The sequence below is a fragment of the Centruroides sculpturatus genome, unplaced genomic scaffold (genome assembly GCF_000671375.1).
Source record: "Centruroides sculpturatus isolate CEXI.00-Female unplaced genomic scaffold, Cexi_2.0 scaffold75, whole genome shotgun sequence".
NCBI classification, from domain to species: domain Eukaryota; kingdom Metazoa; phylum Arthropoda; class Arachnida; order Scorpiones; family Buthidae; genus Centruroides; species Centruroides sculpturatus.
The window spans coordinates 809,105-836,179 of record NW_019384342.1 but is presented as its reverse complement, the minus strand read 5'-3'; the positions used below and the strand labels follow the sequence as shown (position 1 = coordinate 836,179).

Below are 27,075 nucleotides of genomic sequence, written 5' to 3'. Positions count from 1 at the left end.
TTTAGTCGCGAGAGATATTAATGGAAGAATTTAGTACATTATTACAACTTTAAAAATTTTAATAAAAGTTTATTTATCAATTCGTATTTAAAATTTTTTTATTATTTTATAATACAAAACAAAAACGTTTATGATGACAAGTCTAATTTTTAAACGGGACAAATTTTTAGTCTATAAAAACTATGGAAAGGACGCAAATAGGACGAAACAGCTTTGTGAATGAGGGGTAAATCTACTTCCTGCCTCACCATCTGCCACGTACTAGTGTAAACAAGGCAGCGTACCCGACCTCGATCTACTACCCGTCATGCACAGCGCGGACTACGTCCTGGCTAATGACGTCAACGAGTGAGTCATCGACTAAAAGTTGACTAGGAACTGCGACAGGCGAACCTGTTGCAGCCAAAAACTCGACAACACAACACACAAACTTCCACTCGTCCAAAGATCAGTCGTTGTCGGATTGGTTAATCTAGATAATATCAAACCATATGGACAAGCTAAGGAAGAGTATCGAGGTAAGCCATACCTTTATGAATATATACTACGCTCTCTCACATCTATCTAACTCGGTGGCAAAGCTCGCTCGGTCCGAGGAAATTTTTGACACGCTCGACATTCCGAATAAAAATTGTGTGCCCTTCTGTAGCTCGGAGAATTCCAGATTTTTAAATAGGGATGTATAGGAAGCGTTGTTTATTTTTCGTTTCCTGTGGTCCTTTTTTAATCGTTTGCATTCTTTAAAATTAATCGATCCAGTACAGAAATAGAATATAGGCTGGAGAAAAATAATGCAAGGACTCGAACACTGTAAGTGGCGATGATTCATACATGTCGCCACTAGCAGATAAAGACGTTACGAAATCATTGTCGCCTTTATAATTCAATGCAGATTAGACTTACGTAAGTTTTTGATTCATAGGTGTTTCGTTGCTCTTATTTCCGACGACAGCCATCACTTGTGTATAACATTTATATCTGCTCCGATATTTACTACATAAAAAATAACATGAGAAAGTAAAGTTCTTACATTAATATCATTATTTTTTCCTTATTATTTATTGCAAGTTTTTAATTTTTTCCCCTAGTGTCACTACTTTCTCGAGTTCACTCTTTTGTGAAAAATAATAAAGGTATAAATAGATGACCAAATTCGCTCGGCTCTTCGGCTTTATTATTATTTTTGATTGTTTTTTCAGTCGTTTTAGTTGATCGGAAAGTGTTATTTTGAGTTGTTTATCTGTTAAAAGTTTAATTTCTTGAACTTTACTGTTGCGCTCTAATATTTCGATTACGTGTCGAGAGATGGCGCGACATAACACCCGAACTTTTCCTCCAATCGAAATACAGTTCCCCTTGTAGTTACGACAAAGTTTTTCTTCGTTTTCGGAGGGTAAACCAATGTTTTAAATTCTCTGTTTCGGTTTATAAAATGGTAAAAATCAGAAGTTACGTGAATAAAATACTTAGTCATTTGTTTCTTAATTTATAGCTATAAAATTATAAGTTAAATCTATTGTTATACGTTAAGTACTGGAATGACCTTTGACGTTAATATTAAACGTATGGCCTTAAAATCGAGGTCGTGCAAGGTCGCTCTTCAGAAGGTGGACTACAGTTTAGGGATATTTCCCCGGGCGTGACTAATAATGAATGTTTCCTGTAACGAGTCACGTAAATATTCTCGACTTCGACTTTGCCGATTATCTTAGTTTTTCTTCTAATGATCTTTTGTAAATTGAAGGCGTTCATAAAACTTGAGTAATTTTGACTCGCATATAAAAATAGCATCTTGCAAATAATAATACTGTAATACGAAAAGTAATGACGTCATGTAATTCAAGAATATTTAAACACGATTTTTTTTAATGTGAACAATTAATTAGTGATTAATTTCGATAGAGAAAGGTTACAAGATTAATATCGTTACTTTTTTATGCTAAAAATATAATTAGGATAATGATGATTATTAAAGATTAAACTATGAATAGAAACAGTAGTTTTAAGGTAATCTTTTAATTTCTTTCCACACGAAAGAATGCTAACTATTGAAAAAATACTTCAAGCATATGCAAGGCTATATAAGGTTAGATTGGATGAATGTTTTCATGAGCCGTTTCTTTCTTCTTATAAATAATTTAAAAAGTTATAGTGATGAAAATCGATTCATAAATGGATTGTTTTGTTTTCTTTTTGCTGTGAAACAGAGTTTAAAAAATCCAATTCTTAAAAAATGCTTTAATAAGTTAATTATCTTTCTTTTTATCGTTAGTGTATTCCTCGTGGCTCCTAGAATATATCGATAGTTTGTGAAACTAAAAGTGTGTCAATAATAATTATGTTTTGCCAATAAGTAACAATTTCGATACGCAATTTAAGTGCTTCGTTCTTTTCTATTTAAGTCAAGGATGAAAAATCAAATTAATGATAACGACTATTTTACTTGAAAATCAATCTGAAGGTCGGGAGATAAAATCTCATTAAGTGCAACTCTTCGAAATGTTTAACTTGTCGATTATTCGAGCCATTCTATTCTATTGAGCCGCAAAGGTGCTACTGTTAATTTTTGTTTCTTGTTTGATCAAAGTAAATTAATTGATAATTGCTTATTCTAACAGTTCTATCGATTTCCTGAAGAGTGGTCAACATTAATGATTCCAATTTCCGTTTTCCTGATTTTTTTTATAGAAAGTGTTTATTTGGCGTTTCTCGATGCTCTTCTTTGCGCTTTTTAATTAAGAAGTGTTATTGTTTTTATCTATGGATGGACTAGGATAAATTTTTTTAATTCTCTTATAGCATTTAATTATAGTGTAACTCACAAAAGTGTATTTAGGTTTTTGTAAAATCTTTAGGGCCGTAGATTAGATTGTTTAAATATATTATTGATGATCTTATAGCTTACTGATTCATTCAATGAGGGTTCGTCATGATGTATTTTTGTATTGTATTATCACTTACATCATACAATTTTCTCAAAAATATTTCTTCGTAGAACGGAAGATATAACGTGGGAAAGTTGGAAAATCCGGATGGATTTCCTATTATCTTTGTTATTGATTAAAAACACCTGTTTAAGTAATTTTTATTGCATGCGAGTTACGCATTCGATAAATATAAAACAGTTGATCCACACACGAAATCCACAAAAATCGAAATTCTCGAAATACCTTCGACAATTGAATGGGTGGTCTTTCTAAAAAACCTGTTCATTTTCTAAAGAATAAGGGCGGAATTATTTAAAACAATCTTCATAACTTCCACCCGTTTGTATTAAATCTGTGTTTATTCTGGTAAACTACTAAGTTTTTATATTATTACAACCAACCTTCTATCTACATCATAATTACTTAATGAGGGTATTTTGGATTCTTATTTCTTCAATGGACTAAGTCGAAAAAATTTAATTGATGTCATTTCCTCGTCGTAGTGAAAAAATTATATAATGCGCGTACGGTATTTGCATATCAAGGTTATGATGTTTGTAAACGAATGAAGTTAATTGAATTATTGACGTCATTACGCTCGGAGGATAAATGGAACGTTTAAGTTCGCTTGTACTGAAAACGGGATTAACTAAGTATTTTAAATAACGATACTGTACTTGTTTTTATCGAGTATCGTCTATGTGACTGGTATCTTCGCTTGATAATACTCTTTTTTTGGACACAATCCAAGATTGTTGTATCATCGCGTATTGTCTTCCACGAAGACAACTTTTTTCACTCGCGAATTACACTTATATCTAGTGCCATAGTTTATAATTGATTAATTTCATTATTTTTTTCATAGTGTTTTTGTTAAAATTAACTTCTGACGTACTGTGCATTGTTAGAAGGAAACTGAACTTAACAGTCTTTCTTTATAGTACCGAGTAAAAAAAAAATGGGATAGAGAGATTAATGATATATCATTTATAGGATATTTATAACTTTGTATATAATACATTTAAAAATTCTCATCTTGACTAACAAGTAAGTTATACTCGCGAGAAGCAGCAGAATAACTTTTAAAGGACGTTTACCTCAAATATCGTAAAGAATGTTATTGAAATAAGATTTAGATTATTTAAATAATAAAAATATTTTCTTCGAAAAAATGAGTGAAATTTCATGCTTTTCTCATTTTAATGCAAGCACGAAATTGGATAATATATAACATTTAATTACTTTGTATGTATTTTATACGATTATATTTAACGTTATTTATTATTATTATGTTGGATGTTGGATTATTTTCACTTCTCCGAGATTCAGTAAATATTATTGTATGGAAAGACCTTGAAAAGCGGCGATTTGTCAACGTTGCGTCACTTGCAACAGGTCTTGCTCTGGTCTTCCCTGGCCATGAGTCAGGCGGGTGACGATCGGCGGCTGATGGACGGATTTTGAACGCTAGATATGCAAATCGCTAGAGATTTCTCTATGAATGACGCATAATAGATTGAGCCTTCTATTTTTATTTTTGCGATAAATATAGAAGGTTGACGATAAGAGTGTAAAGAGTTTTTCCTCCATAATGCGATACACGCTCTTATCGAATATTAAAATTGATCATTCGAAAATGTTAAATGAGAATTTTGGCCTTTGACAGCTCTCTGGAATAACTATAATCTGTTATTCCAAGTGAATTAATTTTCTTCTGAAGCATAGAATTTTTTTAGGATCGAAACAATTATATTTAAGACGATAGCTAACGTTGTTAACATTTTTTCGTAGTCCGTTTTATAACAGGAAGATTGACATAATTGTGTTTATCACGGTTAGACAAATAGTGAATATTAAGTGAAGCTTTTTATATAATTGTTTTAAATTTAACTTTGGATATTTTGTTTAACAACAATGCGAGGATAATGTATTTCCAACATATTTCATTAATAATAAAATAAAAAAAAAAGCAGGAAAATGTAGGACAACGGCTCAGGTAGAATGATTCATCGAACAGACGCGATAAAGATTGTCCATTCTTTTTTTGTGCAACCTCTTTTCTTATCCCGGAGTGATTCACGCTTCACCTCGATCTGGTAACGTATTTGAACGGAGTGGAGAAATCTACGTCTGGTTGCTAAGGATACGAATCACGTGCCAGAGCTAGCTCCTCGGAGAGCATTTTGCTTCGCTGCAGATAAAAATCCGAAAAGCGATAACTTCGACTGGGTTTTTAAGAATAACGCATTTAAGAGGAATTTATTTAAGTCGCGAGTTTCGAGTGTCGTCGGAGATAAAACTCGGGACGTCACTCACCCGTTACAAAGCAGTTAAAATGCCTTCGGTTTATTCTCAAAAGTGTCATTAATATTTCTCCAATACCGAATGATTCATTTTAAAGTGCTAAACTGTAAACGAAAAGGTGAATCATCCAAATCGTTTAATACTTCTCGCTATCGATTTAACGTGGTTACGATTTTTATTAATAAGGAAACAACCAGATCTGATGTAGAAAAGATAGCGACGTTCAATCGTTAAGCGAATGCTCGGCATCTGAGAAATTGTCTTGCCGATTTTCGGATCAAAAGCTATTAGCTCGTAGGCACAAATCTCGGTCGTTCCGCGGACACCTCGTCCTAACATCATACAATAGTCCGGCCTGTTTGTTCTGATCCCTTAGTCACCCGGGGCTGTGACCTCACCCGACCAAATCCTCGACTCGACTCGTCGATGATTTCATTACTGGTCCTTTCACCTCCTCCCGTAGTGACGTGAGGATGACGTCACCGACGCGGAGTCTCTAAAATCTGTCGTGAGAATGCTTGGATTTGCCATTTAGGCCCGAGAGCACGTGCTGTCTTTGTGGTAACCACGTGGTCGTAGGAAAGGCGTGATTTTTCGTATGAAGAGTCGATAAGGTAGGACGAAATTGCTAAATATTAGAATTATCGATAAATTATCGTTTCTATATTTAATATCTGCTCATTACTTTTTTAAAACTTTGATTTGCGATAAAAAGTAAAGATAAAATTCGAGTAGACTAAGTATGTATGTGCGTTTTATAATTTGTAACGAGGGTAAAACGGTTCTTACAACAAAGAACTTTAATTGTATTTCTGTTTTCGATCCACTTTTTTAAAAATAAAATTATATAAGTTATTAGGAATAATTTGTAAATTACATTAAATGACGATAAAAATTTTAATTATAGTTTCCGAATGATAAAAGACCTAAAAGTCCCGCACGCGTTCAATCTAAATCACTCGTAAAACGCTTTTTCATTGGTCATAAGAAGCGATGACGTCATTTCAACGAATGAGTGGAGGATTTACCCTGAGTCACTAAAAGACAAACTTTTGTTCTGATGATGATCACTCGTCGATTTATTATGATTTAAAACATTGTAGTCCTAGTTGTTTGGATAACGATTTCGGATTTCATTCGGGATTAGCTACGTTAATCACAATTTTCCGTATCGTTGGTGATAACAAGTCGGCAGGAAAGGGTTGTCAGTCCAAAACGCTGGTTCAAAGTAGGTTTTCCCCTTATTACGTACCGAAAACCATTAATTATAGTCTTAAGAGGGCATTAAAACTTTCATTCACGGTTGATAAAATCCTGATAGAATTGTTGGAAAATATTTTTTTATATAGTAATCCCATCTTTCAGCAAGTCCCGATTGCTGCGTTCTGTTTTGAAATTTAGTTGTGATAAGTCCAAGTTGATTTAATGAGTGTCGTAGATTCTTGTGGTCTAATAGCTCTTAACCCCGAATAATCCTCAAAGATTTTAGTACTTATCCGGAAATTAAAGTAGATAATAGGAAATTTTTGAATTTTTCTCGAATACTATCGCTAATTTTCGATTTAGTATATTTATAAAGAATGCATAAGACTAAAAGAAACTAATTTACAGAATAATGAATCTATAACAATAACGAACTTTTAAATATACTGTAGAAGGTATTTTAAACCAATTTTACGAGCAACTTTTACTTTCGATTACAAAATTTTAGCATAATTATCAATAATTTCATGACTTTTGAAGCATAAGTTTTTGGTTTTAATGAAGGTAAACCGTAAATGATAAATTATTTTGAATTTTTAAACTTTTTCTAAAAGGAAAATGGAAGTTTTGTTTGTACGTATTCTTAAGGAAACTTCATTTATATATAAAATAAATGATGCCAAACCTGTAACTATACTTTGTTTGACATTTTCCTAACTGTGGATAATGATGGAAGTTTTTTAGTGTTATCTTTTACAAATACCCTTAGAATTTTTTCGAGTTAAAAATGTGATGTCCCATTCTAACGAGTGCATTGGCGTTTTTAAGTCACAATGACTCATTATAACCATCAGCCATTTACTTGCCAGGTATGGTTGCCTTTCCTGGACGATGTGTTGCTAATTTCTTCTTATGAGTCACGTCCAACACTATGTTGGCGCTCCGGGTGTCAGTTGCTTTTAGTTCTTCGGCTGTCCGCTAGTTTCTCTTGGCGCTTTTTATTCACTCGTTCGCATTGATAAATACCGAATTTGATAATCGGTCAGGTTAGTAATTTAATTGTAGGTTTTGTAATGCGTAAAATTTAAATAACTTTATTTAAATTTTGTGACGGCTTCTGCAATACTTTAAACTGTTTTATTATCGTAACTGTATCGTATTTCCGTTTCATTGGGTTTCTGTTTCCTTACAGATGTTCGCCAGTCTGTAACGTGTAACATATCAACACGTGTACTACAGATCTTCAATTGTTCATGTCTGGTGCAGCGCAATTACAGGTCCTTCGGGAAGTGTCCGGCGGCATGCTACAAGTAAGTGACCAGAGGAGGCAAAGGTTACATTTGGCTCTCAATAGGACGCTGTGTTGTACTTCCTGCACGTCTCCTCCGCCGTCACCTCCTCCTTTAAACGCACCAGTACAAAAGAAGAGTCGGTTAGATCCGATAGACTGTAGAACTTATCTCAATCACGTGAAAATGATCGCTGCCAACGAATTAGCGGCCGATGTAGGAAGCGGAACCGTTTTGTTGGATTGTCGCCCTTTTCTCAGTTATAACAACAATCACATCGCGGGAGCTATAAACGTCAATTGTTCAGATCGCATCAACAGAAGGAGATTGCAACAAGGGAGGGTGCCGTTGTGGGATCTCGTGCCTTCGAGAGAGGGTAAGGAAACTCTAAAGAAGAATATTCTGGCCGATGTCGTCGTCTATGATGATTCCACTAGCGATGTGGACAAACTAAGTCCTTATCATCCGTTAGCCTTGGTACTTCATGCCTTGTGCGAAAACGGAGCTAAACCCGGAGTGTTAAAAGGTAAATAATAGCAAAAATTATATATTTTTTTAATAAAAATAGTGAACAGTTACTTAATAGTGTTATTTATCTTTGTTAGCTAATAAATATCTTTGTTAGTCAATAATAATAATTAAGTGTGTATATGTATATATATATAGCTTAGTAATAAAAAAGGGACAAGATGAGAATATGGGAATTTGTAGCTATTGCGTCAGTTCGAAGGTCACGGACAAAACAAAGACCCATGTGTGTTCTTCCTCTTGTTTTGCATCTTTCGTCATCTGGAAATGCTTCACTTTTTCTTTAAACATTTTCTCACAATAAAACATAGACCTGCTGATCATTTGGTTTGCGTTATATATAGCTTAAGCCAGTATGGAATTATAAATAGCAAATATACAATTTTTATCCCAAGTCGTTTACGAGTATGTATGATTATCTTTAGACTATATATGTAAGTTTATGAATGAAATTATATTTATTTTATACATTTAGATAGCGTTCTTAACTAAATAAATACAGATGGTAGATTTATCTAAGTAGCGAAATGCAATAATTCTGTTAGTAATTTTAATAATAATGATAGAATTACAATTATTATTATTTTATCTCTGAACAGAGCGATTTAAAAATGTTCTCAATATCTGCAGTTTTTTATTTTATTTTGTTGTTAAGATTCAACTTGGCTGGCATTTAAGTAAAAATTTCCGAAAAGTAAATATTAATTTGGCTAGTAAATGATCAATGGTTACGAAACTTAAATGGAGGGGAAACAAATACAAGTTCTGTTATTCGACAAACGTCATAACCTGTTACGTATTAGAATAGCGCCATCTCTTGGTCGATTGCGTAATTATTAGGTGAGAGTTGAGTCACGATATATAGTATTTTGCCGTACAAATGACCGAGCGACCACAACCTCTCAGAAGTCCATTAAGGACGGGCATTTGTCACCTGACCCCGTGCCATCCCATAAATCCCCTTAACTGCCGGGGACTTGTTCACATTATGCTTAGTGCGAATTACTGTCTCGAAAAGGAATAGAGCATTTTATACGGAAGGCTGTCATCGTTATTTCTCGCCATCAATTTCTATTGTAATTAATAGTATCGAAATAGAAAAAATTTTTAAAGAAATATTTAACATGTATTTTTACCCAATTTTTTTTAAGATAACTAAATAATAAAACAACGCACATGTGCATTGCGGAGACTAATTAAATTTTATTTACAAAAAATGCATTCTCACATGAAAATTGATAAATTAGTATAAAATCTATTTAAGAAATATTGATCAAATATATTTTAAAACTGTTATAAGCAGGGACATTTTTCGAATATTTCAGAAAGTAATTGTAATTCCTTAAATGAAATAGCAATTCTTTCTCAATCCGAGAAAATTCTTAATGAGAAATTATCAATATTTTTGTTTACTGAGACTTAAAAAAAATTCGGGGAAAAAATTAAAAAAAGAAAAGGTAGGTGTGTAGATCTTAAAGATGAAGAATTCGTGATGTTAACTCAAAGATATTAGTAAGCATCCAGGTCGAGTTGACAGAGAGCTATTTTTGGTTGTCTTTATTAGCAATTGGTTGGCCTAACCTGTATTCATGATTCACTGGAGAAACCATCAAAGATCCTTGCCAAAACATCTCTTGCATCGTTCTCTAAACATCTGGATTGTTTTTTCTTTTTTTAACACACGTTTTAAACTGTGTTTTTAAGCTTCGATTTGGTTTCATTCTCTCGTTGAATGAAATGAAATACAATATAGATTAATTATATATATATATTAATTAATTATATATATTAATTAAAATTATATATATATATAATTTTAANAATTGGTTACATTATTTCATATAATTTTAAATTTTTTAAAAATTTAAACGGGTTAAATTTTGAATTCATTGCGAGTCTCCTTTAGTATATTATGAAATATTAACTATAACCTCCCCTTATGAAGGACGGGGAGGACAATCGGCTTTCGATATATAGTACATATCGATGCGAAGAGCGGGGTGGGGCGGTCGAAGATCTTGGCCTCTCATCCATCACACTTTTGGTGTTTATCTTGTCTCTCCCTCGGGGGCCACGAGGCTCCCCACTCCATTAATTAGGGACCCATTAGAGCCTCGATAGTTGACGATTCTATCGTTATCGTCTCCCTCCCTTAGGTAGACCAAGAGACATGATTCACCGAAGCGACCTGACTTTTATTTTCTCGTAAATGCATAAAGGTTTTTTAAAATTTTTATACTTTCAGTATATTTACCATTGTAAATAGTTTAGCTACGGAGAAGTTAATATCATTTTTACATCGAATTACAATATACCTTTAATTTTGTTATTTTCAGTTTCATTGTACTGTTGTTCGTACTATTTTCTGTTCAATTATAGGATTCCAAGATTCAATATATAAGACTGCATTAAAAAAAAAAATAGGCAATAAATAATAAACTTAATAGATAGTAGAATAATAGTTTTAATAATATAACAGTAGCGATTCTCATGCTGGGATATTTGTACCGCAGGTGGTTGGAAAGAATTCCAGCGTTGTCACGGTGATCTATGCATTAGTACTCAACAAAGACCATCAGGAGAAGTTTGCAGCTCTCTCATCAGTCCTACCATGCCAGTTTTAACTGAATATGAACTTTTACCGAAAGCGGAGAACTTGGATGCCACACCAATCCTTCCATTCCTTTATTTGGGCAATGAAAGAGACGCATCCGATTTGCAACGTCTTCGCACGCTAGACATAAATTACGTTCTGAATGTTACTTCACATCTCCCCGGTTACTCGGAAGACGACGGAATTATTCATAAAAGATTACCCGCTACAGATAGCGGCCATCAAAATTTGAAACAATACTTCGAAGAAGCTTTTGAGTTCATAGGTAGGTGACATTCTGTCCATCGTATATTACTGCATGATCGTACTGTGTGTTGGCTTTATGAAATATTTGGTTTCTTAATCTATAAAATATAAAGGAAAATTTATAATTTCTTTAATTAAAGAAATTTAGTAAAAATGTTGTTATATTTCATAAAAATTCAAAGTTTGTTTACTTTTGGCATTCGAAAAATTGTTTCATAATTTCATTCATCTGCTCCTATTTCTGTCTTGACCTTAGAATGTCTGACTTAGATGATTCACACTGTTTACGGATTTGTCGACTTCGCTTAGACTCATTGCAAAGCGATTACGAAGAATTAGTTCATTGACTATCTTTTATTATTATTTTTTATGTAGCCTATTCATCATCGGGAAACAAGCTTAATTACGCTCCCCACTTTGGATGCATATGAAGTAATAACGGAAGCACATCATTAGCTTTGGTCAATCTAAATAACGTTTTTATTTTAGTCAGTCATGAAAAAGAAACAGCAGAAAATATGGGATAAACATTTTGTTTGTTTATTTTTTAAATATTGTGATAAAAATTGAATCTGCTATACCTTTAAAATACATTTTGTGAAATATAATTTCAAGTATTATTATAGAAAATTAAATCGATTCTTAACCCACGGTTTGGTTCGAAAAGAAATTTGCATGGAAAAGGAATTTTGAATAAAAACAACAATAATTTGCAGAAATAACTTAATAACGAGGAAGATATGCAAACTGCATTTAGAAATTTTGTTCTGAATCGTTGCACTCCAAAACATCTTTCTTGAAAAAAACAAGAATTCCTATTAAAAACTTCAACTTGGATATTTTTAGAATAAAGTATTATCAACAGTAAGTGCATGTTTATGTAATAGAAGAGTTTTTTTCAATGTAATTATAACCATAAACGAAACATTGACAGATATTTTCATTTTTTAATGGAAGAATATTTTATCAAAAATTCGGTTTCGGGCCTCGAGTAAAAATGATTTTGTGAAATGAAGTAAACAAATTCAGTTGTGCAATGAGTCAGATTCAGTTCTTTGTCCATCCTCTCATTTTACTCAGAAAAGAGGAGTCCCATTGTGGAGATTCTGACAGACAAGACCAGGAACAATGGGAATCCAGCTGCCTACCTGGTGGGGCGAAGTACGATCGCCTCTTTCCATCCCCTTTCTGGGCTTTCCCCTAACATTACTCATCCCCCATAGTACGCGACACGTCACTGGGTGAGTAACCTCACAGATGGCGTAAGTTTTGGTGACGGTCGCAAAACCAAGCCGACAATGAATCGTTTCTTCAAGCACGTGGCAGATTGGACATAACAGGGTCAGTTGGATGACCATCTGCTAAGTGATGTTTATTCTAATAAAACGTCGAACCATGTGTTGAATTAAGTCAACAGTTTCACGTAACTTTCTAATACTTTGTGTGATTGTTTAGTTGTCAAAATCTAGTAACTGAGCTACACTTTAAGACAACTTTTCCTCTTTTTTTCAAAAATAAGGATTATTTTATTTCATATTGAATAGAAATAAGAATAACCAAGCCGTTCGAAAGCTTTATCGCACCTAGAGAGAGAGAGAGAGAAAATATGATTCTGTTCCCACTGAAAAACTGTAGGCTATATGGGAACTTCCCGGTTTCACCGATAAGTCGGTAACTTCTATATACTAGTCTCATGGTTGGTTAACTCTTCAACAGGTAACTTTTTTATCGGCTGGAGTCTTTTCCCATAGAATGCACCTATGACTCATTTCTTGTACCTGCTCTACCTTCTCCCGACCGTCACGTGACGGCACCATTATCCATGTGAATCAGTGCTTCTACTGGTCTCTGCTGACGTCATCCAACTCATGATGATATACCTGAGGGGAAGGCAACGAAACAAATCAGCCCTGCCCCCTTTTTTCACACACCATGGTCCCTTTTTTTCGACCTATTGTTCAAAAATCTCGATCTCTCGTGACTCATGCTATTCTTTGGGATCAACAAAGACAGCGCATGCGTCACTGTGACGTGATTGTGGCCAGCTGGTATGATATCACCGAATAGTAAGTAACGTATTCCGTACGGGGTCCAGATATTCCATCTTCCTAAATCAATTTGCCAATGATAACGAGCCGCATTTCCTTTGATTTTCCGTACTTGCGCTCTGTTACGTCACATCGACAGTATAGGCATTTCGTTTAGCTCGGATTCCATCATGCAGTCAATAAATACCAATATCTTGTACACGGCGCAGACGACCTTTCCGTCTTAACTCGACAACTACGTCTACTATTCGTCCTCGCGTGAGTCATTCTCGTTCTGCCTTACCTTCCTGTCACACCTGGTAGTCACGTGACTAGTACAGCTGCTTCCGGTCTCGTTCTGATCCAGCAGGTGACGGGCAAGGACGGTTGGTTGGTGACTCACCTATGCAACGTATTTCTCGAAGTGTTGATGTCGATCTGCTTAATAAGCAATGCATAAACTTCCAAAGTTATTACGTCAATCAAACGTTTTGTATTTACATACGATCCATTTATAAAATAGGTTAATAAAATCATTCTTTATTAAATTGTTAGTGAATATACTGTAGCTAATTTTTTTCACATTTGTATTAAAATATACTGTTTAACTTGTAGAAAATGTGTAAGTAAAAATTAACAATCCTATAGAATTTTTGCTTATTCAAATATTAGTCGATTCATAATAATTTGTGTATATATATATATATTTTTTTTTTAAGTTCGTTTTAACTCCTGGAGTGATGAAAAAATAGTATCATTCATTCTGCTTACCTGTATTAGTCGATATTGACTTTGCTCGTTCAATAGCCCCATATATAAATCTGATTAAATTGTAATTAAGAGGCTGAAGGGGATACCGGAAGGGTTTCGACTTCTTAAAATTCCCAATAGCGCAGCAGGCACCCTTACAAACGATCATTTAATAGAGTTTCGATGACATCAGCTTAGCTTTTTGTCTGCAGTGGAACAAGCGTAACGGTCATTAGAAGTGATCTGGATGACTCCCTGCAGAGTCGATGCTTATCCCTCTTTGACTAAATATCTCTCGAGGGAGTGTTGGAATTCTCAATTGAAATGAACGATGGAAATACAGTTACTTTTCGCGCATACGTAATTTACTTTCAAATAAATACTCGAATTTTAGTTTTTAAACTGTGTTACTTTATTAAAGGTATTATTGTGTATTAAAGGTATAAGAGTATAAGAACTAAATATAAACATTCTTTAATAATTTGGCTTAAAAATAATTTTAATTTTTGAGAATTTTTTTCGAAATACTTATTCGCATTTTATTTATTTATTTTATAGATGAAGCTCGCAGGAATAATAGCAACATTTTGGTGCATTGCCAGGCTGGCATATCACGTTCTCCGACCATTACGATTGCCTATATTATGAGACATACCTTAATGAGTTTGATCGACGCATACAGGTTTGTGAAAAGTAAAAGACCTATCATATCCCCTAATCTGAACTTTATGGGCCAGTTGGTGGAACTGGAACAATCGTTGAGAACAGATAGCGAAGCGGACGGACCAGATTGTGCCTCTTACAAACAATGCAATGGAGAAAGGACTCCTAGTGCGCAAACCCCACCCGAAACAGGACCTAGTGTTTGACGCCCTCTATCGGACAATCGTTGGGTTAATATATATTGTGCCATATCCTCAAGGAGGACCAATGTACAGACTCTTACCATCCAACCAACATTTAAGCATGAAAAAATTCTCACCAAACACGTGATATCCTATCCATTCGACTAGATCTGATGTATATTTTTCATCATAATCGATAAATAAGTGTTGCAAACTTTCATGTTTGTAATACCCTATTTTCAAAAGCGAATTTTCCTTTTTTATAAAATTTGAAATTTAATTCGATCTCTGTCCGTCGATCCTATTTATACACTGTATATCCGATTAAAATTTTTATAATTATATAAACTTTCTCTTGTAGCAAATAGGAAACAAATAATTTAGGATATTTATGAAAGGAATGATACATATGTAACTATTGTTTATTTTATGCTGATTCGAGATATGACAGCTATTTGTAGCATATAAGTGCCTTTAACTTTATATTTTGTACGTTTAGAGACTTAAACCTAATTTTTTATTATTAACAGTAATAGGTACCGTCCGTATTCGAAAATGATTTGAAAAATAAATATGTAGGGTAGATATAGGTGCGATTATATGAATAAGTTAACTAGATAAGTCATTTATATAAAAAGTTGGAAGTAAAAGTTTACAACATTCGAATCTTTCAGGCTTGATTGCATTCTCAAAGACAAACTATTTTTGCAAGATGGTCACAGACTTAATATTTATGGAATTTTTGTATATAGATATATATATAATGATGTCATTTAATTGGCAATTCGCGAACTAATTTGGGATTCAAGCCTTGGGTTCGAATGCTTCAATATAAGCGGGTCCATAGTTAATCCAAAATTTTAACCAATCTAGTCTTCTGCATTCTCTTATAATGAGACTTTATTGTACAGTTGAGTATTTGTCCTTTTTTTTTTGGTACATGTAACGCAAAAAGGTTATATATGACATTCAATTGACAACAGTATTTTTCAAACAGAAGAATATAATAAAAGGATGATTCATTTTAAAATGTGTATTATGTCAATTGTTTTTTTAGTTTCAACATTTTTAATGACTGTAAAAGAAGACTTTTGCATTTCATTGAAATAAGTTGTAACGTAGTTTATATTACATAATTCGGTTGCTATAATATAATTCTGCATTGTTACAGAATAGACTAGTTTGAAAAATTATGCAAAAGAAAATTACTTAAAAACAATAATACAGTAAATACGGAAATTTTATCATAAGAAGGTCGTACAAAGTAATTTATTCTAAATTATAAAGTTAAAAATGCACTCAGATCTACTAATTCATTATTGTGTTCAATATTCAATACTTTCAATTGTATTCAATACCATTTAAATATTTTTAGTTTTTGTAATAGAGTTTAGTTTTTAAACTTACAGATTACATAAATTTCGACTATAATTCTCTTCATGTTTATTAGAAAAACGAAAAATTATTTTAAACTAAAAATATTCTAAATAAATAATCTAAACATATAAACAATTATTTTATCTAAAATTTTAAAATTTGCGTATTAATGACAGTTCATATAAAGAAATTGTTTGAAAAATAAAATTTTATTAAATAAAAAATAAAAATATTTAAAATAACGTTCGTTTTGATCTTAACTCTTCAACGCTTTTTATGAAAAATTTATGAAATAATTTTAACTTAAATATGATAGAAAAACTTCAGAAAATTGCAAGTATTTCTATTTCCGATAAGAATTTGCTTGGTTTCTTCTGAAACCTGAAATCAAATTCCAAAATTATGAAATTAGAAGCAAATTTATAATATTGAAACTCAAACGAATGTAAATAAATAACTTATATAAGCTAGAGTAATACAAAATGAAACAAATTGAAAAATACATTTATTCTTATTTAAACAAAAACATACACAAAATCACATATTCGCGTAACAGAAAAATTTACACATTGTGCAGCATATTTAATAATAAACATCGTGCTTGAAATTGTGAATAAGAACACACTCAAACAATTAAAACAGTTCAAGACTAAATACAGAGCTATTGTTTTAACTTTAAAAAGATTCGTATTGCTACTGGACCAAATATATTGGTTGACTAAATGACGAGTCGCGAATAAATAAATAAGTGCTGCTTACTGGTTTTCTGCTAGCAAATATCATAGACTGTTATTTTGTATTTTTTAATATTTAAAAAAAGTTACAAATAAGAAATTTAAGTTTTGAAGCTCCGCGGTTCACGCTTGTGCGGTGATCTACCACTGGTACTATTGTGTTTGGTAAACCCATCTCAAATAATGAAAGAGCTGATTACAAGTTTGTAATCAATTTAAAAAAAAGGATAAAAATATTTAGAAAAAAAGCTTAAACGAAATTCTAAACAAACAAATAAATAAATAAATATTTCTTTTGTTATAGTCTCTTTTACAAAAATGAAATATCCTTAGTTTTACTTACTTCATTTTCAAATTTTAATCGTTTTTACTTCAATAAAATTAAATTTCATACACGTTTATAATCTCTAAAATAAGCATTTTAAAGTTTTTATAGACTATATTGAAGTGATTTGTAATATTTTATAATATAAAAAATAATAATAATACAATTTCTTTTACAATTTTGAATTTCTTCTTATATCTCTTCCTTGTTTAATTAATAAAGTATAATAATTTAATTATAATTAATTAAAATTGTAAGTAAACTTGAATCGTTTAATTGCTTGTTTAAAATGAAGAATTCCTATTTAATTTCTTGTACCACGAATTTAATATTGTTCTAAATTTTTAAAATTATATTAACATTTTTTTAAATATTCAATTAATTTTTTTTCTAGATAATTCGTAGAATACTTTCTTTTATCTTTATGAGAATTTAAATTTTAATGTTATTCCTTTACTTCTTTAATTCTAATAAAATAAAATCATTATTAATTACAGCAAAGCTTATGCATTTATCAAGATTCCATTTATTCCTAATTGCAGATAACTTATTTAAAATGGCTAACGTATTTGATTTTGTGGAAATTTCTTTAAAAAAAATCACAAATTAGAATTATTATTATTTCTTGATTGTTATTAATAACTACAAACCCTCCTTTAGAAATTTTACAGATTATTTGAACTAAATTTATATTGTTTTAAGCTAAATTTCATTTATTCTATAAGTTGTCTCGGTATGTAACTTACGCAGTAAACTATTTGCATATTTATAAATTACAAAATATAACCTGTAACAAAATGAATTTTTCAAACTTATATACCTTTAGAACAGATTTTTATATATTGTTTTTGTTTTTCTAGATTAAATAAACCTAATCCGATTAAATTCTATTTTAAGCTTTTATCTTCGAGATGGAAATAGCAGGAAACAATAATTTTAATCGAAAAAATAAATAAATATATTTATTTACTAAAAATATTCAAATTTCCTGTTATAAAAATATAAAATATTTTCAAGAAACAAAGAGGAAAATTTCAAAATTTTATATACTAAAAACACTTTTTTGTTATATCCTCCGGAATTGAAAAAGCTAATCTCAAATTTAACGGGGCTTAATCGTTTGAAATATTGTAAATCTATTGGGAAAATAGTATCCGAAAAAAGAAAAAAAGACGAAGGGTTATCGTCAGCATTAAAAAAAGAAATTATAATGGATAGGTCATGGCCCAAGACGTGACTCACTATTGAAAGACATGGGGTAGAAAGAAAAAAGATTTATACCGCGATCGAGGAGAGCTTCATTCATAGGATTAAAGAAGAGACCGAACAAAATCGTATGAATATATAGAATAGGAAAAAACTAACATAGCACTGAAAAAAGAAAATCGAAAAGAATTGCCATTGTTGATATAGTACAATCGGATTCTGTACTAGAGTAAGAAGATTTACACATGCTTCATTACGTGATGTTCAATGACGTTCATTAATTGATTCAATTAATCTGAAATTATATTTAAAATAGTTTTGATTAAATATAATAAAAATTTAGTTTTAACAATAATTACTCTATTCTTAATCTGAAAATTATAACTTCTCTACTCGTACTCTTTCTCTTATCATTTTGATATTTCAAAGTAATTAAAATAAAAAATAGTTAACTGTCTTTGTAGCATAGAAGTGATGCGAGTATAAAATGTATTAGCAAAGTATTATTATTAAATTAAAATCTACGCGAGGTGTTCGATATCTTGACAGGTAAATTGAGTATTTCTAGAAGAACAGGTCATAAATTTTTTTTGTTTTTTTTTCTTGCTGGTACCCGTTATCGCTTGAATCTCGACAGCTGACTTTGCAAAATTCATGAATAGGTAGATATTTTTAGTGAATGAATTTAAATTGTGATGCAGTATTATTACAATAATGTTCGGTTTTAATCTATAAAATTATGATATTCATTGTATTTAGTTGAAACAGATATCAAAGTATAGTTTTATGTAGTTTATCCATAAACCAAAGTGTTATAAATAGAGATATTTGTTATCAAAAATGACTGAAAGATTTTTAAAGGAAAAATTCGAAACTTTCTTTAATGATATTAATATACTTAGCCTATATGAATTTGAAAAATACGAATTATTTTCGAACATCTCTATCATGATACTATAGATCACATTCTTATGAATTGCTCAATAAAAGGTCATTCACTTTGCAGTTATTACCGTTCTTTTAACTTCCTCGTATCTTCTACATTCCTGTTTCTTTGTAACATGTTTTGTATAAGAATTAATCTGTCAACCAGAATAAATCATTTACTCTTTGAGTGTATAATAAATTAACCATATGTAAAAAAACTTTTTAAGAATTTAAAGAATTTACAATGCTTTAAGTACAATCTTTCATCGGAGAGCTTTCTAATATGAATGATAAAATAAATATAGTATATATACTCTACGTATACTTTTTCTGTTACTCAGTTCAGACATTTATTTATATCAGCTTGCTTAGGTTTTATTTATTGTATGTCGAGAACAGTCTACACACAAGTTATCTTATATAAAGTTAAAAATGGAGTTATCAATAGGTCAATACATGAAAAGCAACCTGTTTATCTTTTGGGAACTTTTGTTTTCACATCAATCAAACGATTTCGAAATATTCATTATAAATAAGACTATTCTTTCTTCTTTAATCATAATGTCAACAACATCGTTTCTTTTCTAAGACTGAGTTTACTCATCGAGATGGGTCAAGTGCTACTATACTATAAATAGTTCTAACAAGCACAGATTGGTTTGGATGCGTTCCGAGTAAGTCGACTAGTTATGTTAAAATTATGTGTCAAATTCAGTGAATCTGTTTAATATTCAAATACGAAAAGAATTGAAATATTAAGAGTAATTAAAATATAAACTTATTATAAAAAATAAAATTATGTAAATTAATTAAAACTTAAAATATTGATCGTATAAAAATATATTGTTTTGAAATGTGATGTTAGGAACTCAGATGAAAAAGTTATCAAAAATATATAGTAATCGCAACAAAAGTTTTATTACTAAAATAAAATAAAAACATCTATAAAAGAGGCCACAGTCGATATATTTTCTTCCAATATTCAACGTTTATTAAATATAAACTTTTCTCAATTGTGTTAGAAAATGTTTATGGTTTTAATGTAAAAATTCTAAATAACTACCAGAAGAGAAACTATACGAACGTCTGTCAAAAGCGTAGCTTTAATTAAGCAATAACCTCTGGAGTTAGGCAATGTTTTCTTAACTTTGTTTATATTTTAACTTATATCGTGAGGTTGATCAATGTTAATAAGGTTATGAATCATCCATCAGTAAGTCTACACAACTATGAAGTGCGGATACAATCGTAGTATGGCATCATATAGACAGCATCAATATTGATAAGGAGAGAGCCTTGGGAGGGTGGCGCACATCCGATTCCCTCGTGGCGACCTGTCCCTTCCTATAACGCATTATCGCAGCCGATTTCAATGTGATCATTAGTTCCTCGATATAATCAGCTTTTGTTTTTAATGAGATGGTTTGTTAATGAATATTCGACCTCGTATTCTAAAATTCGCAGACTGCCGATAAGGGAATAAGATGGAAACATGGCTGAAAATGAGGTCCCACGACGGATTACTTTATTACAGTATAGAAGAATTAATTAGGAGGGAAGAAAAACGTTCCATTTATGGGTTTAATGAATGTTGCCATATTACAAGGGTCGCATGATAAGCGAGACAAAATACGATGATTAAATTTGTTCGAATTAACTCTTGGGATATTGTGATGTCGCGTGCGTTTTAATAAAGAAAAGAATGAAAAATAATCATTGTTAATTGATTCTTAGGAATTTTTTCGATAATTTGATAGGCCTATATCACATTTATTCATCTAACCTAATATAACATAATCTGTAATAATTAAATTAAGTACTATATTATTTAATATTACAGATTTAATTAGTTTGCAAAAATTTAAAAATAAAATAATGATAAATATAAGAATTATGGAATAAAATAACAATGTTTGGCTAAACGTTGTTATTTTATTCCATAATTCTTATATTATATACAAAATCGAAAATATTGATATATTGCTAATAAATAAACTCTTAAATAATTTCTTTATTATAAAAATAGATTTGATTAACATAATAATAATAATGAATAGATTAAATAGTTCATTATTCTTTCCAATTACTATGTAATATGACTAATCTGTTGAAATTAAATGACAATCTCAAAAATGACAAATTTTTTCGACAAATTTATATATAAATTCAGACGCGTTACTATGAATAAAATATTTTTTAAAATAAAATAACGTCATTAAATAAATTTTTTAGACTAAATTTTCAAACATTGATTATTCTTGTACTTTTCTGCATATAATAATGTTACATATCAACAATATTAGGCCTTTGCTTGAATTTTACAGCAAATTGATGACGCTTGTTCATAAAAGTAAAAGTGAAAACAAACGTCATCCTACTCCACTTTTCCTCTCTAATCATTTTATTCTTATTTATTACAACGTTGACAAATAAAATATTTATTTGACTATTATAAATAAAATAATTTTCAAATAATAATTAAGTTTAAATTAGCAAATATTATATAAAACACTTCTTAAGTGGTTTATTTTTATTAAGCTTCTTCTATCCTTAAGCTCTCGTATGAGATAGGAAAGATAAACAGTTATAAACAGTGAATGCTAGTCTACGTGGAATATACGAAGAACCACTTTAACGCTTTACGACATTAAAGTGCTTGGACATTAGCGACTCTTAACGATACTTGACATTTATGACGAAATATGTGCGTTTAAAATGAAAGTAATTATATAGAGGAAAACGCCAATCAAAACACAATTAACGGGATTAGGATATCGACTATTAATCTTTAACTAATATAGTAACATTTAATAATATTGATTGTAGTCTAAATGTGGATTACAATGATTGCTTCTAGCAACTTTTTTTTTTTTTAATAGCGATTATATGTATTATAAAAATAGCAGTAAATGTTTGTTTTTGAGTAAAAATATTGCACTGTTAACGTAAAAACTATCTAGATAAAAATAAGTTAAAACATCATAATCTTTTAAGTTTTTATGATATAAAATATTAATAATAATATTTCACTTGTAAAATTTAATGAAATAAAACTAGTATTTAAATATAATTGAAGAGATTTTTCAGAAAAAATTTACAGAAAATGAATTTAAAACTATAAATAGGCCTGCTTTATTTACAAAAATAATAATGAAATAAGTATGTAAAGATGGAAAATCGTTAAGTTACTAAAAGAGAGCACTCAATTTCATTTAAGTGAGCTTTTTTACATTTTGATTTTGTCCTTGTCGTAGTTTTCCGCCTTGCATACGATACATTAAGCGCCAATAACCACGAAAACAGTGTATAGTCATCGTTTGACCATTCATCATAAGAACGTAAAATATTAGTATTTGGCACGGTCCGATAACTCTGTCAGCAGTCGACTTTGCTGCGTCATTGGTGGTTTTCGAGTGAGTTTGATCGATCGTTACTTGAATTCGAAGAACTATTTTTGCCACTAACTGGAAGGCTCCCGCTTTGAAAAATCTCATAAACGACAATGTAGGCACAGAACATGGGATTTAAAAATCGTTAATGCACTTCTTATACTTTTTATTAATATATTTTTGGCAAAGTGAGAGCGTAAAATTGTATAAAAACAACTATGCGACTATCATTACAAATTATTGTAATAAAAATGATACGGTTATAAAATAGCACATTTTCTTGGAATATAAATATAAATTTTCATTTATGACTTTGACTATTACTTATAAACAGATAATATTTTAATGAAATATTAGTTTGCCCGGGCTCCGACAGAAAAGATTAAAACTGTTTCCATCTAGAACTGACGTCATTCGGAAAGTATGTACCAAATCACACACTTTAGTCCGGTTTACAGGAGAGGCTCGCTGCAGAACCTTCTTACAAAGCCCGACGTCCTTGTTCTGTCATGTCTTTGGCATGCGAACGCCAAGTCGTCACACAGTAGACGTCCTTGACCTCGGGAACGTTCAACAGGTATCGTCTGGGGTTTGTTTGTGCACAGACAAGATCTTACAAACATTTCCACCTGAAAAAATTATGCATTAAATTTAATCACTAATACAGTTAACACACCTATTTTTTTTCAATCGATGTTCCATCTTAGATCGTGCAAAACCACGAGAAGCGTTCTGCTACATCACTTTTACTACAGTTTTAACTCTTTTATGTTTACGTTACAAAATCATGTAAGAATGTGCGAGTGAACACCAGACTAAAAACATTCCCGTGTTTGTGTTTAATTATAAAATATATTTAGAAAATAGAACAAACAGACTTGGAGTTCGGAGTTAACAATGCTGTTTGCAATGCATTAAATTATGATAATTAAAATAAGTGATAATTACAATTAATAGAATATTCATCAACGAGTACATTTAAAGGTTTACCTTTTCTTACGATTTTTATTGAATCAATGCTCAAGGTTGTCCGGACATCGCCTTCGTGTTGACACAGTTTCGTTCATTTTCTTGAGTAGCTACAAGGATGTAACAGAATAATTATATCGGACCACACCCAATCAGAATATAGTTAAATACGTTACTAAAAATGCGATTAAATCTTTTTTAAAAAACTCATTTTGGCTTACATAAATAAAGATTTACTTCTTTTATGGATACTTGTAATTAATTTTATTCTGAAATGTCTATAATTAATATTTTTATATAGTTTATGGTTCGAGGTCAAGTTATTAATTTTTGATAAATATCTTTGCATTTTAATATCTATACTTTCTAATTAATGTGCACTATTTGACACTACTATTTTTCATTATGCAAATTAAAATTTTCTCCTGTACATCTCCAATTTTTTTGCTTGCTTGCCATCAGGTAATCAGTATGCAATAGATACTACATAATAAATTAAGGTGTAGGAGTTATTGATAAGACTGACCGACGCGAAAAAAACGAAAATTTTACAGATTTAATATGTAAGACGCATTCCTACCCACATCTTATTTAATAATATTGTTTATGATCTTATAATTAATTAAACTGTAAAGCTATTCTGAAAGTTTTGATCGTAATTGTGATATAACAAGTAATGATATTTACATAATAAATAAAAGTTAATTTTAAAATTTATGCTGAAAAATTCTTTTGCATAAGAAAGTTTTTCTTTTTAATGTAAAATAATTTAAAACTGAGCACGAATTTATATATTTTATAAGAATAATTGCTTTCAAGGAAAGTATATAATTAAGTTTAAAAAATTTGTTGAAAGTTAAATATTCTATAAATAAATTTAAATGAAAATTTAATAAAGTGTGTTCATAATCCATTTTTAAAATTTCTTTGCCTTTTTAATGCACTATTTTTAATTTATTTAGTTGTTTAATAAATTAAAATTTAAATTTATTATATGGAATTTAAGATGCTTTAGTAATCGAGATAACATGAAATTAAAAATCGATTTGTGATGAACAATCTGGATCAAGTAAACAGGCAATAAGACGTCCAAGAAATGTAGCAAGTAAGAAAGAATCGGTGAGTCATTGAGTTAACTCTCTCTCCATTGTAGGTCACCGATGGGAGGGAAGAATGTGACGTCACCGAACTCAGGTTGTTACCATGGAGATGGCACGTGCCAAGCCGTCTGAGTTTCGATGACCCAATAGCAACAGAGCGAAGAAGAGAATCAAGACACAGGCCCGGATCGGAAAATGGGACACTTTTATAAGAACAAGATGGCGTACCCGTAAAGACTATTATGCCCTTTGCAAATTAATAAATTCTTTCAAGCGGAAACACAGCGGGAGAGTAAAACGGATAATCTTCATCGTTCATTATCAAATAAATTCACAATTTATATGCTGGAAAAAAAGGGGAAAAAATATTCACGAAGATGCATTAATCATTATTTAAGATATGATATATTTTTTTCAATTATAATCTTCTTATATTTTTAATAATATCCATATCTGTCGAAAGTGGAACGTATGACTAATACCAAAGTATTTTCGCTAGTAAATAAAATATAGATGAAGTATCAAGGTAAACAGATATTGTGTAAAAATTTATTTTTATGTGGTTTGTTTAAATTAACTAATTTCAAAATTATTGTATAATTTAACTCCATTTAATGTGCAATTTAATTTATATCCAAGCGTAAGTTTAAATATTTATTGTTAAATTTTAACTTTCTATATAGGCTAATTGTTTAATTGCGTGCTTGTTTATACATATAAAATGTTGTTATTGTTTAAATGAAAAAAATGCTCAATCGAGATCAACATTGCGATAATTATAATTAATGATTAGATTTCTACACTCCGAAATAAACACATAAGTTATAAATTTTGCTTAACTAATGCATAGAATACATCTACAAACCATTTATGTAAATTAAAGATCTTATTGTTTAAATGAAAAAAATGCTCAATCGAGATCAACATTGCGATAATTATAATTAATGATTAGATTAACATATTGAATAAATCTTTAATAACTGTAATGATACTGTGGATTTTCACATATGATGCTGTTCAAGCACCATCACTTGTCAGAATTTACAACGTAAGTTGATCTTCGCAGATATTACAAAAGCTGTCTCATATGGTCAGATGCTTTAGTAGATCGTTTATGTGTCGCTACGTAATGCAGCAACACTTAGTCAAATTGTCTATGAAATACCTTTTAGAAATTTTTTACACACAACAAGCTCCTGTTTAGCTGCTATAAGCACTAAAAAAATTTAGAAAACTCTATTCAGCTAATTTGGCACGAAAAAATATGAGGGCATTAATGGCTTACGGACATGCTGGTTGCATAGAATTACTGGTGTTTTTTTGTGTCTAACATGTAAGTAAAGGCCTCTTTTTTATAGAATTTTTTCCTCGATGGCATCTTACTTTGGTTGATCACCTTTGTGTTGCGTTACCTTAACACGTCTAATTAAACTACAGTAGAGCCTCGATTATCCGACCCAATTGGGGATGGGGTTGGTCGGATAATTGAAAAGTCGGAAAACCGAAAGGTATGAAAAAATCCACTATTATTGTTGTATATTATTATATCCCATGTAATTAGTATATTAGTATATTAGTCTATCGCTATTAACCTACTTCGCGTTGAATTTTCATCNTGTAAATTAAAGATCTTATAAGATTATATATATTTAAATAGATCTACTGAAATTCACACTTTTATTTTGCAAAATGTTTAAACATAACAAGGAAATGCATTTATTATGTAACAAATTGAGAATTTTTAATGCAAAGTAAAAATAAAAAATATTGAACACTGAAATGAATAAACCACAATTTAATCAGTAATCAAGGAAATGTTGGTCAGTTCACGAAAGGTATTAAAAAAAGAATTTTTTTTTTCTTCGAAGAAAATAGTTACCTGATATGTTGTCATGCAAGGCATATCGCAATAAGAAACTCCTGGATATTTCTTCCTTGACAAGAACCAATTGTCGACGGTTGGTTTAACAATCACAAAACTTTCCTTATGACTCATCACCTAGAATGGGATTCTGGTCTAGCAATAGACCTCTTAAGATACTCGAAAATAGTCAAGCACCATCGGTAAATTATAAAAAAAAGAAAAAAGAAACTTAAATGTAGCATATGTCGCATAAAAAATTTATCTTCCTGAGTTTTTTAATCTTCTTTAATTGTATTAGAAATTATATAAAATTTGAAAGTTTGCGAATTTTATAACTAGTATGCAAAGCGTGTGTTTTTTTTCTTTTTTAGCATTATTAAAACATTTATTGCATTTCATATACTTCCTAATTCTATATACTTTACTATAATTTAGCTTAATTTTATTCAAA

The 27,075-nt window shown here is 30.7% G+C and overlaps 1 protein-coding gene and 1 long non-coding RNA gene across 4 annotated transcripts; one reads left to right on the top strand and one right to left on the bottom strand.

Annotated features, from left to right (window-relative positions):
• The first annotated feature begins 299 nt into the window (after window positions 1-299).
• On the top strand, window positions 300-15,745 carry LOC111634601 (dual specificity protein phosphatase 10-like). Of its 3 annotated transcripts, none has more exons than XM_023379428.1 (4): window positions 300-518; window positions 7,627-8,249; window positions 10,765-11,130; window positions 14,447-15,745. In XM_023379428.1, exons 2-4 carry the CDS (start codon window positions 7,688-7,690, stop codon window positions 14,755-14,757), a joined length of 1,239 nt encoding a protein of 412 aa, XP_023235196.1. In that variant the 5' UTR covers window positions 300-518; window positions 7,627-7,687; the 3' UTR covers window positions 14,758-15,745. The 3 variants fall into 3 exon arrangements, with proteins under 3 accessions (XP_023235196.1, XP_023235207.1, XP_023235198.1); XM_023379439.1 differs by lacking the exon at window positions 300-518 and adding an exon at window positions 3,836-5,845; XM_023379430.1 differs by lacking the exon at window positions 300-518 and adding an exon at window positions 6,930-7,480.
• Window positions 15,746-22,457: 6,712 nt separating this feature from the next.
• On the bottom strand, window positions 22,458-26,762 carry LOC111634501. The gene is made up of 3 exons (XR_002758233.1): window positions 26,640-26,762; window positions 23,682-23,770; window positions 22,458-23,320 (listed from the first exon to the last, which is right to left on the bottom strand). It is a non-coding gene; the product is annotated as an uncharacterized LOC111634501 (long non-coding RNA).
• Window positions 26,763-27,075: the final 313 nt, after the last annotated feature.

Coding starts and splice junctions, on each gene's coding strand:
- LOC111634601 (XM_023379428.1), top strand. CDS start 7,688: ATGTCTGGTGCAGCGCAATTACAGGTCCTTCGGGAAGTGTCCGGCGGC. Junction 8,250..10,764: donor TAAACCCGGAGTGTTAAAAG/GTAAATAATAGC, acceptor TTTGTACCGCAG/GTGGTTGGAAAGAATTCCAG. Junction 11,131..14,446: donor AGAAGCTTTTGAGTTCATAG/GTAGGTGACATT, acceptor TTTATTTTATAG/ATGAAGCTCGCAGGAATAAT.